Source organism: Pezoporus wallicus, unplaced genomic scaffold, assembly GCF_028554395.1.
Source record: "Pezoporus wallicus isolate ANWC-B61680 ecotype Strahan unplaced genomic scaffold, APGP_CSIRO_Pwel_v1 contig_6217, whole genome shotgun sequence".
In the NCBI taxonomy this organism is placed as follows: domain Eukaryota; kingdom Metazoa; phylum Chordata; class Aves; order Psittaciformes; family Psittacidae; genus Pezoporus; species Pezoporus wallicus.
The window spans coordinates 2,850,081-2,862,273 of record NW_026637336.1 but is presented as its reverse complement, the minus strand read 5'-3'; the positions used below and the strand labels follow the sequence as shown (position 1 = coordinate 2,862,273).

The window sequence follows — 12,193 nt, the reverse complement described above, 5'->3', positions numbered from 1 at the left end:
TTCCATGTGGGATGCTTGGATGTGGTGGTAGCATCCAGGTGTCTGCCTTAAAACTACCTTCATGCTGGATGTGGGAAGAGCCAGTGGTGGCTGATGGCACAATGGGCTTCTGCAGCCACTTAGCTCCTATTTATCATTTCTTAGCTGGTGGGTGCAGGTTTGGGGGAAGCAGCTCTGGGGACTCAGTCCCTTACTGTTCCTCCCTGCCAGTACTGGAGGCCCTGCCCTGCTGCCTTCTCTCTGGCAGGTTGATGCAGTCTGCTTGGTGCACTGCCTCACCTCTGGGTGAGACCCTGGAGACTCTGGCTTGGCTGGAGCTGGCAGCATCCTGAGGGTGGGCTGTGAAGACCAGCCTGCTCCTGCTCCCCGTTACCTCTGGCTGCTGTTCCTGGCTGCCCTGGAATGCAGCCTGTGCCCATTCCAGGGGTGGCTGCAGTGGGATGTTCCATCTGCTCTCCAAGACCTGCTCGGTGCTTGGTTGCCAAGGCAAGCAGCTCTGGTGCACTCTAGTGTGCTGTACCCTCTTTTTACATGCATGTTAAAGAGAACTTGGTGCAGGTACTAAGGGAGACAGCTAGGAAAGGTGCCTCCCTAGATCTGTTTGTAAACAGAGAGGCACGCGTGAGCCAAGTGGCGGTCGGTGGTTGGCTTGGTCACAGTGACCACAAAGTGGTTGAGTTTCAAAGAATTGGTGGTAGGAGGAAAACTGCCATCAAAACTTCGACCCTGGGCGTGGGGAGAGCAGATGGCAGCCTGCTGAAGGAGCTGGTTGGACCCCTGCAGTGTGGGTCCTGGCAACTGGCTTTTGAAGGTATTGGGGAACAGGAATGCTGGTCACTTTTTAAGTGACCGTACAGCCTGGCCTGCAGTGTCTCCAGGGATGGGGCATCCACCACCTCTCTGGGCAGCCTGTGCCAGCATTTTACCAAAGTCTCTTGCTCACGTCCAGCCTCAATCTCCCTCTTTTAGTTTAAACCCATCACCCCTCGTCCTGCTGCAACAGCCCCTGCTGGAAAGTCTCTCCCCATCTCTCTTACAGGCCCTTCCATTGCCTTGAGGTCATTTTGCCGAGTGGAGCCTTTTTGCCTCCCCAGCCCTTGTGTGTGTGCCCGCTGCCCGCTCTGCTCTCACAGCCCTTTGCCTCTGGTGCTGCCCGCGCGGCCCCGGCCGTGGCGCTGGAGCAGAGCCCTGCCCGCGGTGCCGGGCTGGGGCTGGCTGCGGGGGCTGCTCCCGACCCGCGGCCGCTGGGCTGCAGCAGGAGCAGGTCTCTGGCGGCCGCGAAGGACGCTGCCAGCTCCCGGCTGCTCCGCCGAGACGCGTTTCCCACCGCTCGGCGCCGCCTGTTGCTCTCGGAGCTGAGGAGGCTGGAGCGGGCCTGGGCGATGGGCAGGACCCCCCCGCTGCGGGGGCCGGGGGGCCGGGGCAGGGTCTCCCTCACGGCAGCGGGGCTGGCTCTGCCCTCCCGGCACAGCCGCCTCCTCCATGGCTTTTTCCAGGGAGCACGGCGGATGCTCGTGACAGGCTGAGAGCCGGGATGGAGCAGAGAAGGCTCTGTAAGGGGAGACTGAGATGAGCTCTTAGGCAGAAGCTCTTCGCCGTGAGGGTGCTGAGGCGCTGCCACAGGGTGCCCAGAGAAGCTGTGGCTGCCCCATCCCTGGCAGTGTTCAAGGCCAGGCTGGACACAGGGCCTCGGAGCAACCTGGTCCAGGGAAGGTGTCCCTGCCCGTGGAGGAGCTTTAATGTCTCCTCCAACACAAACCAGTTTGTCATTCTATGCTTCTATGCTGAGCCGTGCTGACCCCCCGCTCCGGTGCCGTTTTGTGCCTCGTTTCGTTAAAAGAACAAACATCAGTGACTGGAGGGCGGCCAAGCACGGGGTACCGGCGGGGCTGGGAGGGGACGGGGCTTGTTCTGCTCGCCCAGCCCTTGCCCCGAAGCGGCGGGCGGGTCTGCGGCGAGCCGGGGGCTCGGGGGCATGGCCGAGCGCCGGTGCCTGTTCCTCATGCTCGGCTGGGGCGCTGCGATCCGGAACCCGGCGGGCGGAGCCCGGTCCACGCTCCAACCCCTTCGGCAGTGGCGGCAGTCCCGGGGCGAGCGGAGCGGAACCGCACCGGTACAAGGCGAGCCGCGCCACCGGTGAGTCGCGGCGGGCGCCTCCGGCGGGCCGGGCGCGGCCTGGCGCAACCGGTGCTGCGCTTGCATCAGCCGCCGCCCGCACGTGCTGTACCGGTCCCCTTCTCCGGGGCAGCGCTGGGCTCCCGGCGGGATGGAGCGTGGCTGGGAGCTCCTCGGGGCTGGAGATACCCTCTCGGGTGCTGAGGGGGGTGGGTCCCGAGGGGGATTGACCGCCCCCGGGTTGCGGCGGGGTGCGGTGAGTACCGGGGTGCGGTGGGTACAGGGGTGCGGTGGGTACAGGGGTGCGGTGGGTACAGGGATGCCCCGGGGTGCCGTGGGTACCGGGATGCCTCGGGATGCGGTGGGTACAGGGATGCGGTGGGTACCGGGATGCCCCGGGGTGCGGTCGGTGCCGGTATGCGGTGGGTACTGGGGTGCGGTGGGTGCCGGGATGCGCTGCTTGTCGCCCGACACGTTGCCGCTCTGCCCGCCCGATGCTCTCCCGTCTTTGGTGACAACGTGGCTTCTGAGCGGCTCGGCCAGCTTCCCCGGAGCCACTCGCTTCCCCGACCCCCGCCGCCGCTTGCCCTAGGCGGGCTCCTCTGACGGGTGCTGGGGGTCTGGGTGTTTAACGTGCTCGTTCCAGCGGGCAGCAGGGCCCGCGCCGTGCCTGCTCGGGGCCGTTGGAGCTTTTTTTTGCGGAAGGGCTGAGCAGGATCCCGCTGCCGGCCCCAGCAGAGATCCCCCCGCCCCGATCCCGCGCCCGCAGCGAGCAGAGATGGTTCCTTTCGGGTGTCAGAAATGGTTGAATCCATCCAGCAACACTGGGGAGGGCGGCAGAGCCCTCTGGGCACTTGGTGCTCCCTTGAAACCTGTCCCAGAGCTTCACATGGGCTGGGACGGCTCCTTGGGCTAGAACTGAACAGGGATTGCAGTGTGTGCCAGCAGAGAAGGTTTCGCAGAATCCCAGACTGGTTTGGGTTAGAAGGAGCCTTAAAGCTCCTTCAGCTCCAACCCCTGCCACGGGCAGGGACACCTTCCACTGGACCAGGTTGCTCCAAGCCCCTGTGTCCCACCTGGCCTTGAACACTGCCAGGGATGGGGCAGCCACAGCTTCTCTGAGCACCCTGTGCCAGCGCCTCAGCACCCTCACAGGGAAGAGCTTCTGCCTAAGAGCTCATCTCAGTCTCCCCTCGGGCAGGTTAAAGCCATTCCCCTTGGCCTGTCCCTGCAGGCCCTTGTCCAAAGCCCCTCCAGGTTTCCTGCTGCCCCTTTAGGCACTGGAATCTATAAGGTCTGCCCAGAGCCTTTGGTTTGCTGGTTATGGGAAAGCCAAGCTGATGGCTGCCAATGCAAACCCCATAATCCCCCTCAGAGGAAAAGGGTCACAAGCTTATCCCCTTGTATACTGATACTGATACACACAGCTTGGTGTCAGGGCAGCCAAGTCCAGCACTAGCTCGAGTGTGTTTTGTTTCCTAGGGGAGGGAGCAGGGGGCAGGGAGAAGGTGCTGGTGGGTGGGTGGTACTGGGAACAGGATACCAGCCATGGCTGTGGGCACTGGGAGGCTGCAGCTCACTTCACCCTGTGCCAGGTGCCTGGCCTGTAGGGTGCTCATCTCCCAGCAGCTTTTGGGCACACATGGCTGCTGTGAGCGAAGGGATGTTGCACAGGAGAGCTGCAGCCTGTGGAGCACGCGAGGGATGTGCTCCGGTGCCGGCGCTGTGTGTGTGGCCACGCAGCCCTGCCGAGGGCGTAGCATGGATGCTGGGAGCGAAGGAGGAATGGCCACATCCCAGTGAGTCAGCCAAACCCTCCTCTGGAGGAATGCTGCTCCTCTGTGCCACTGCTGCTGTGTGTGCCCACGCGCCGGGCCAGAGGGATGCGCCAGCAGCAAGTCTGGGCTGAGGGATCTCCAGGCAGCCAAATCTGTGGGGAGTTGCTGGGAGACAGTGGGCGAGCCCTGGGATGTGCCCGGGGGCCATGTGGTGGGGCCCACGCAGTGCTTGTGCAATGAGCCTGGTCTCCCCCATGGGCTCACCGGGTTCAGCCCTGGCTTGCTGCGCACGTGGGGTACACACAGCACCGGTCTCTGCCCCACCAGCGTGGCAGGGCTCAGTGCTGACTGGTCACCTGGGAGGAGGCACCGCCGCAGTGGGCACAGCGTGGGTCCTGCAGGACACTGAGCTTCACGCTCCTATGGTCCCTTCTGCAGGGGCTTCGAGCAGCTGAGCACCACCCACGAGAGGACTTTGAGGGAAAAATGAGCAGTGTTGGGAAGAAGCTGATCCGCCGGCGCGTGGTGGATCTGAGCTCCGAGGACACGCGTTTCGCTCGCTGCCTCTCCACGCTGGACCTCATAGCCCTGGGAGTTGGCAGCACACTGGGGGCTGGCGTGTACGTGCTGGCTGGGGAGGTGGCCAAGGATATGGCTGGTCCCTCCATCGTCCTCTGCTTTTTGGTGGCTGCTCTCTCATCGGTACTGGCCGGACTCTGCTATGCAGAGTTTGGGGCCCGCGTCCCCAAGACTGGCTCTGCCTACCTCTACAGCTACGTCACCGTTGGCGAGATCTGGGCTTTCACAACTGGCTGGAACCTCATTCTCTCCTATGTGATAGGTGTGGGACTCGGCTGAGTGCTGGCACGTGTGCTTGGGCTCCTTCCAGCACCGCACTGGCAGTGTGGGGGGCTTGTGGGCCAGCATGTGGTGCTGTGGGTGCTGGTTGTGGGGTGGGATCAGTGGGGAGGTGGGTGCTGGGGTGGCTGGTGCTGCTCCGTCCTGGGCTCAGACTGATGCATGGATTTGCCATTGAGCAGGTACGGCCAGCGTGGCTCGAGCCTGGAGCGCGGCGTTTGACAACATCATTGACAACCACATCTCCAACTTCTTCACAAACAAGACCACACTGCACCTGCCAGGGGTGCTGGCCGAGCGCCCGGACTTCTTTGCCCTGATCCTGATTGGGATGCTCACTGGTGAGTGCACAGGGGCTGCTCTAGGGCACTGCAGGTGGTGGCACAGGGGCCCAGGAGGTCCCTGCTCACCCGTTCCATCCCCGCAGCGCTGCTCGCCTTCGGCGTCAACGAGTCTGCCATCGTGAACAAAATCTTCACGGCGATGAACCTGGTGGTGCTGGGCTTTGTCATCATCGCTGGCTTCGTGAAGGGAGATATCAAGAACTGGCAGCTCTCAGAGGAGGACTACATCAACCTCTCGTACCTGCAGCCACTGGTCAAGTAAGGAGAGCAACAGTGCCATGCCAGAGTCTGGCACAGGGCTGGCACTGGCCCTGCAGTCCGTGAACCCCATGGCAGCTGCTCTCCTCCCTCCTTTCCAGGAAAGCAGACTTCGGCTCCGGTGGGTTTGTCCCCTTTGGGCTGGAAGGGATCCTGACTGGTGCTGCCACTTGTTTCTACGCCTTTGTGGGCTTTGATTGCATCGCCACCACAGGTACTGCCGCGGGCAAGCGCAGCTGCCAGGGGCCTGCGGGGAGGATGCTCCATGGCGTGGGAAACAGCCTGTCCTGCTGCTCCTGCGAGGTTTCCCTATCCCCAGCTGGGCCGGCATACAAGGGCTCACAGGAAAAAGGGCTCCCCACAGTGCCCGGGGTGGGAGCAGGGCTGCACCCTGCCTCTGCAGGCAGCTCCAGGACAGCGGGAGCCTTCCTGCTGCCAAGCCGAGGCCGCGCCAGCGCTGGGAATTGCTGTAGTCTCCGGGTTATTTCCCAGCCCCGTGCAGCATCTTTTGGGACTGAGTGAGCTCCGCAGGGCCCACACTGCCCCGAGGGCTCCGCCATCCCCCCTGTCCTCCCAGGAATCTGCTTCGTGGGTGGCTGGTACAGGCTGTCCTGCCTGAGCCCCTGCCGGTGCCTCCCGCCCCGGGCTGCCCAGCGGCCACCCCTGCCCCTCGTGCGCGGGTCACGGAGCCCTGGCAGGAGCACGGTGCCTCAGGGCTGCTCGCTGTGCCCACACGCACAGGGGTCTGTGTTCAGACCCCCCCTCTCCAGCAGCCCCTGCCTGCTGCTGGTCAGCCCCACGCTGCTGCGAACGGCCACGCTGCGGCTCTGACCCTGGGGCTGTGCTGTGGAGCGGGGACCGATGCTGCCTCATGTATTCACACAGGGGAGGAAGCCAAGAACCCCCAACGCTCCATCCCCATTGGCATCATCGTGTCCCTCCTCATCTGCTTCGTGGCCTATTTCGGGGTCTCTGCAGCTCTGACCCTCATGGTGCCCTATTTCCTCCTGAACAAGAAGAGCCCCTTGCCTGAGGCTTTCAAGGCAGTGGGCTGGGAGCCCGCCCGGTACGCTGTTGCTGTTGGCTCACTCTGTGCCCTCTCCACCAGGTAGGGCTGGCTCCATCCCCGGCATGGCACGGGGACCAGCAACACGTGCCCCACTGGGGCTGGGGGTTCTGCTGTCCAGACACAGAGCTGGTCCCATCCCTGTGGACAGCTTGCCTGGCAGCCCCTGAGCCATTTCTTCCCTCTGCAGCTTGTTGGGCTCCATGTTCCCTATGCCTCGTGTGATCTATGCCATGGCGGAGGATGGGCTGCTCTTCAAGTTCCTGTCCAGCATCAACAGCCGCACAAAGACCCCTCTGTCAGCCACCATCACCTCGGGGCTCCTTGCAGGTACGGCTCCCAGCTGCTGCCCCACAGTCGGTGCCGTGGTGCTCTGGAGTTGTGCTCATGCCACACGTTCTCATTGCAGCCGTGATGGCCTTCCTGTTCGACCTGAAGGACCTGGTGGACCTCATGTCCATCGGCACGCTGCTGGCCTACTCCCTGGTGGCAGTGTGTGTGCTCATCCTCCGGTGGGTGCCTCCTCTCCTGTGCTGGTGCGCGGGGTCCGTGTGCCTTGCGTTGAGCCTGGGTTGCGGCCACAGCTTTTTCCTGGGGGATGCAGCCAGGGGAAGTATCAAGGCCCCAGGGTGGAGGCTGCTCAGAGGGGGTGACTGTAGTGAGGTGGGGTTGGTCTCTGCTCCCAAGGAACAAGGAATGGGACAAGAGGAACCGGCCTCAAGCTGCACCAGGGCAGGTTTAGATGGAGCTGAGGAACAATTCCTGCCCCAGAGGGTGCTCAGGCATTGGAACAGGCTGCCCAGGGCAGGGCTGCAGTCACTGTCCCTGTGAGTGTTCACACCCCGTGGAGACGAGGCTTCAGTGCCATGGGTTAGGGGTGGCCTTGGCAGGGCTGGGAATGGTTGGACTGGAGGAGCTGAAAGGGCTTTTCTACCTTAGTTTTCTGAGATTCTGAGAGCCTGTGCAGTGTCTCTGGGCACATCCATGGAGTCACAGGGCTGCTGCCAGAGTAGCACCTAGGGCTGGAGGAGCAGGAGGGGTATGAGGGTGCTGCCCACCGTCCCCCCAGGCTCTGCTGCACTTCTCCCCTGTGTTCAGGTACCAGTCTGGGCAGCTGAACTCCCCGAAGCCTATGGAAATGCTGGAGCGGAACGGGAATGAGGAGGAGAGGGTGATCATGAACCCGACCGTCACCACCACCAGCGCCCAGCAGAAGGAGACGCTGTCCCTGGCGATGCTCTTCAACCCTCCCACGGACACCCCCACTGCGCTCTCGGGGCGCATCGTCTATGTCTGCGTGTCGCTCATAGGTGTGTGCGGGAGCCGGCACCTGAAGCGCTCGTCTGCCAGGGCTGGGGCTCCGCAGAGCCAGGAGGGGACCGTGCGCATGTCAGGAGGAGGAGAGGGGCTGGGCAGCCCTGACTGCCAGCCCCCGTGCGCAGCGCCAGCAGGCACCGGACCCACTGAGCAGGGTGCCAAGCGCAGGGCGTTGCTGGGGTTCGGGGTGCACGCAGGCTGATGGAAGACATGGCTGCTGAGCCAGGCATGTGCAGGTGGTCCCTGTGACTTGCCTGGCCCAGCTGGCACCCAGTAAGGTGGCCTCAGGTCCCCGAGAGCACTCGGGCTCAGCCAGCGAGGTTTGATCCATCCAACAGCGTTTAATTGTGCAGCCAGGCCTGGCAACACTTCAGACCTGGGTCTGAGCTCAGCCACATGCAGGCTCCCCTCCTTCCTCCAGCAAAGCCCCTTCCTGAGGCTTTGGGGTGGGTGCAGGAGGCAGCACATGCTGGACCTGACCGGGAGCAGTGGGTGCCTCAGCCCTGCCACTGGTGAGGCTCAGGGTCCCACGTGCTGTGCAGCCCCTGACTGCTCCCTCTCTTGCAGCCACGCTGATCACCATCATCTGCGTGGTGCTGACCCTCGAGGTATCGGCACTGAAGGCTGGCAGCGTGGGCTGCATTGTGGCACTGGCACTGCTCATCGCGGCCCTGCTCGTTCCCACCATCATCATTTGGAGGCAGCCACAGAGCAACACGCGGTTGAACTTCAAAGTGAGTGCAGCCCCCAGCAGCTCAGCACCCCCATGGGTCCTGCAGGATTTGGGCCATTGCAGGGTCTGCCAGGGCTTGCGGCAGTGTCAGGTACCGTGTCTTGTCCCTTGCAGGTACCTTTCCTCCCCCTCCTGCCAATTTTCAGCATCTTTGTGAACATCCTGCTGATGGTACAGCTGAGTGCTGGTACTTGGGTACGGTTTGCTGTCTGGATGGCCGTGGGTAGGTGTCCTGCAGAGGGGAGTGCGGTGCCTGCCGGGTCTCCCCTGCACTGCACATTTCATTGTGGAAACTCCTGCAGGTTTTATGATTTACTTTGGCTATGGGATCCGAAACAGCGTGGAAGGGAAAACTGCGGAGGAAACCTGCGCCGCAGGAGAAAAGCCTCTGCACCAGCCTGCACTGAACTCTGGCCCCAGCGCTGCTGCAGTCTGAGGGACCAGGCACCGGCACTCCGAGGACCTCGGCCAGTATTCCCGCTTTGAGATACGGTACATCCATCCCCCCTCCCACAGGAGCAAGTCCCAAGAGCCAGGACCAGGGAGCCAGGTCATGTATTGCGCATTCCCCTCTCAGAGTACAGGTACCAGAGATGAGCTCCTGGTCTGCTCCCCCCATCCCTGCTGAGGGCAGTGACAAGGGTGCGGCTCTGTTTGTGCTGTCTGTCTATGTGGCTATGGTCAACACCTCCTCTCTGTGCTTTCCATGCGCCAGGCTGTGCAACAAGGCCTGGGGCCGCTCATTCTGGTACTGCCCAGTGCTCCCCGGCAGCACCGAGCTCAGCTTGTGAATCCATCTCTTGTGCCATCCCATAGAATCATGGAATAGTTAGGGTTGCAAAGGACCTTAAGATCATCCAGTTCCAACCCCCCATGCCACCTCACACTAAACCAGGTCACCCAAGGCTCTGTCCAACCTGCCCTTGGAACACCAGCCTCTGGTAGACCTGGCCTTCCAAATCAAGTCCCATGTTCTAAATACTCAACCCCCTGACTATGGCTCCACTGTTCTAACCATTTATTAACCTGACAAATCCACCTAGCCTTTTTAGGTCCTCCCCTTTATCCGGGAGAATTGATGAAAAGACAACCTGAGCTCCAGAGCCCCTGACCACCTCTCCCAGGGCTCTGTAGTCCTTCTTTATGTTCTCCGGGCTACTGCTATCTGTATCACTAGCACCCGCATGGACCTTTAGTAGTGGGTAATAGTCAGTGGGACTTAACTAGAGCAGGCAGCCTCTCTGCAACATCCCTGATCTGTGCCCCAGGTAGGCAACACACCTCCCTTGAGATGGGGTCAGGCTGACAGATGGGTGCCTCTGTGCCTTTCAGAGTGCCTGCCACTATGACTCTCCGCTTTTTCCTGGCAGCACCAGTAGAGGTCTTCTTTCCCAGCACACCAGCCGGTTGCTCATGCTGCGAGGGTGTTTCCTCGTCAGCCCCCTGCAGAACTGCAAAGCGGTTCTTGGTGAGGACATCAGATTTAAAGGGAAGCCCCTTGCTTTTAACTGTCTTCTTCCTGCTTTTTTTTGTTGTTTTTTTTTGTTACTATCTCCCAGCTTCCTGGGTTAACGGCCTCCTTCTTTCCTGCATGAGCTACAATGGACGCTTGAGGCCCCTGCAGTTTGGGCCTGGAGCAAGCAGTGCTGCTTCCTCTCAGCTTCCCTGACATCTTGCAGTCTATTAGTAGCATCCCGCAGCTCAGCCCCTGCTGCAGGAGGACCTGCACCGGGGAGCACCGAGTGCAGCCCTGCCCATTGTGCACCCTCCCCTCAGGAGAGCAGTGCAGGCACTTCCTGCACCCTGAGCTCCGCGCTGCAGCCTCCCCTCTCACCGGCTCTGTCTGGTGCCTACGCTGGCCACCGCCAGGGCAGCCCGAGCAGAGCTCCCAGAGCGGGCCCTGGTCCTGCAGCGAGTGCTCCCCATCCCGCCTCCTGCGCGTGCAAGCTGCTGTGCCATGCCCTGTTCACCCGCCCTGCCGCCGCGCTCCCTGGGGTGGGCTTTGGACCAGTCAGGGCTGGTGCTGTCCATGCTGAGCCCCGTGCTGCCTGGCAGTGCTGCTTGCTGTGAGCGCCCAGCTCGGGTGTGTGTGAAGATGTCCACAGTGTAGCCATACCGGTGTCCAAACTCATATGCCTCTGTAGAGCTGATACTTTAATATTGACTTTTATACCTATTAAACTAAATGTTTTTTTAAGTGCTTGGCTCTTGGTCCTGCTGCCTCCTGTGTTAAAGCCCCGTCGTGGCAAACCCCTGGGCAGGACCTCACTTGCTGCCAGGCTGGGTGCTGAGCTGGTGCCACTGCAGAGTGGGGATTGTGGTGCTGGGTCAGCTCCCTGCCCAGACCCTGTCGCTGGGACAGGGAACCATGCAGCAGTGCTCCAGAAGAGCTGAACTCAGTGCTGCCGGCACCGCTGTGCAAGGACACCTGGCACAGGGATGGTCACCACTGTGTCACTAGCTCCCAGGAAAGTGGTGGCAGTGAAGGTCTTGGGCATATCCCCTGGAGGCTCCAGCAATGGCAGAGGAATGCCAAGGAAGCGTGCCAGGAGCTGGGCTGCAGGCGTGGGAGATGATAATTCCTCAGTTCTGCTCTGGTCTAAGTCAGCCCTGACGGATGATTTTGCAAACCAGACTAATTCAGGGCAGATGGATGGTGCGTGGCTCTGGCAGCTCCCTGTTCGCCAGCAGGGTCACCGCACGGTCAGCGGTGCGGGCCTCGCGCCATTGGCTCTGCCTGTCCCTGGGGCTGGAGCTGAGCCTGCCCTGCGCCTGTGCCCGCAGCAGAAGGGGCTGTGGCTCAGGGTGCCCTGCCAGGGCCTCAGCCTGCAGCCCTCGAGCGCTGCGGGCTCTGGCACTGGCTCCTGGCAGGCCCTCCACCTCCCTGCTCATGCCCACGCCGTATGCAGCCCTGGTCCCACCATCCTGCGGGGTGGGGATCTCCTGTCTGGGCAGCTCATGAGCCCATAGTCCCCCTGTAACCCTGGACCCAGCTTTGGGTGCTGCTGTGCAAGCCCAGCGGTCAAATTGCCCATGACAGGGCTGCAGCCCTTGCCCCGGCTTGGCACTGCTGCAGCCCCCATGCATCTGTGTCTGGGTCCCCGTGCACGTGTGCACAGCTGTGCCTATGGCCATGTGTGGGTCTGTGCCCCGGGCATGCCCATGTATGGCTCCAGACCATCCCACTGAGCACCGGTCCCAACCTGGGCACCTACTGGGACTGGCAGAGCTCTGAACATGGCCAAGGTGCTGGAAGCCCAGGTCCCCCCCCCAGCAGTCAAGCAGGGGAGCAGCCCCCTGGCACTGTGCTGCTGCAATGCAGTGCAGTGAGTTGGTGCCATCCTGCCGTGGGCAGCAGCCCTGTCCACCACCAGCTCCCTGCCTGGGGGGCTGCCCCAGCCCCATTCTGGAGGGACCCTGTCCCCCCCTGCCTACTGCATCCCACATCCTTCACCAGGCAGCACCTCTGCCTTTCCTGGCCCCACTGGCGTTATGGTATATGGAATCATAGAATCCCAGACTGGTTTGGATGGGAGGGGACAATAAAGTTCATCCAGTTCCACCCCCTGCCACAGGCAGGGACACCTTCCACTTGAGCAGCTTGCTCCAAGCCTCTGTGTCCAACCTGGCCTTGAGCACTGCCAGGGATGGGGCATCCCAGCACAGCAGCAGGCGGTGAATGGCACCCAGCTCAGCCCAAGCACATTGGCACAAGGGAGCACCC

The 12,193-nt window shown here is 62.2% G+C and overlaps 1 protein-coding gene across 1 annotated transcript; it reads left to right on the top strand.

Annotated features, from left to right (window-relative positions):
- The first annotated feature begins 1,993 nt into the window (after positions 1-1,993).
- On the top strand, positions 1,994-9,069 carry SLC7A3 (solute carrier family 7 member 3). The gene is made up of 12 exons (XM_057404962.1): positions 1,994-2,371; positions 4,332-4,734; positions 4,934-5,092; positions 5,179-5,353; positions 5,455-5,567; positions 6,239-6,461; positions 6,610-6,749; positions 6,829-6,931; positions 7,518-7,729; positions 8,304-8,470; positions 8,584-8,692; positions 8,772-9,069. Exons 1-12 carry the CDS (start codon positions 2,267-2,269, stop codon positions 8,903-8,905), a joined length of 2,043 nt encoding a protein of 680 aa, XP_057260945.1. The 5' UTR covers positions 1,994-2,266; the 3' UTR covers positions 8,906-9,069.
- The last annotated feature ends 3,124 nt before the right edge of the window (positions 9,070-12,193 follow it).

Excerpts from the sequence above, each read along its gene's own strand:
- SLC7A3 (XM_057404962.1), top strand. The coding sequence starts at position 2,267 with ATGGAGCGTGGCTGGGAGCTCCTCGGGGCTGGAGATACCCTCTCGGGT. Across the intron at positions 4,735-4,933 it reads CATTCTCTCCTATGTGATAG|GTACGGCCAGCGTGGCTCGA; the intron begins GTGTGGGACTCG and ends GCCATTGAGCAG. Across the intron at positions 5,568-6,238 it reads TGATTGCATCGCCACCACAG|GGGAGGAAGCCAAGAACCCC; the intron begins GTACTGCCGCGG and ends GTATTCACACAG.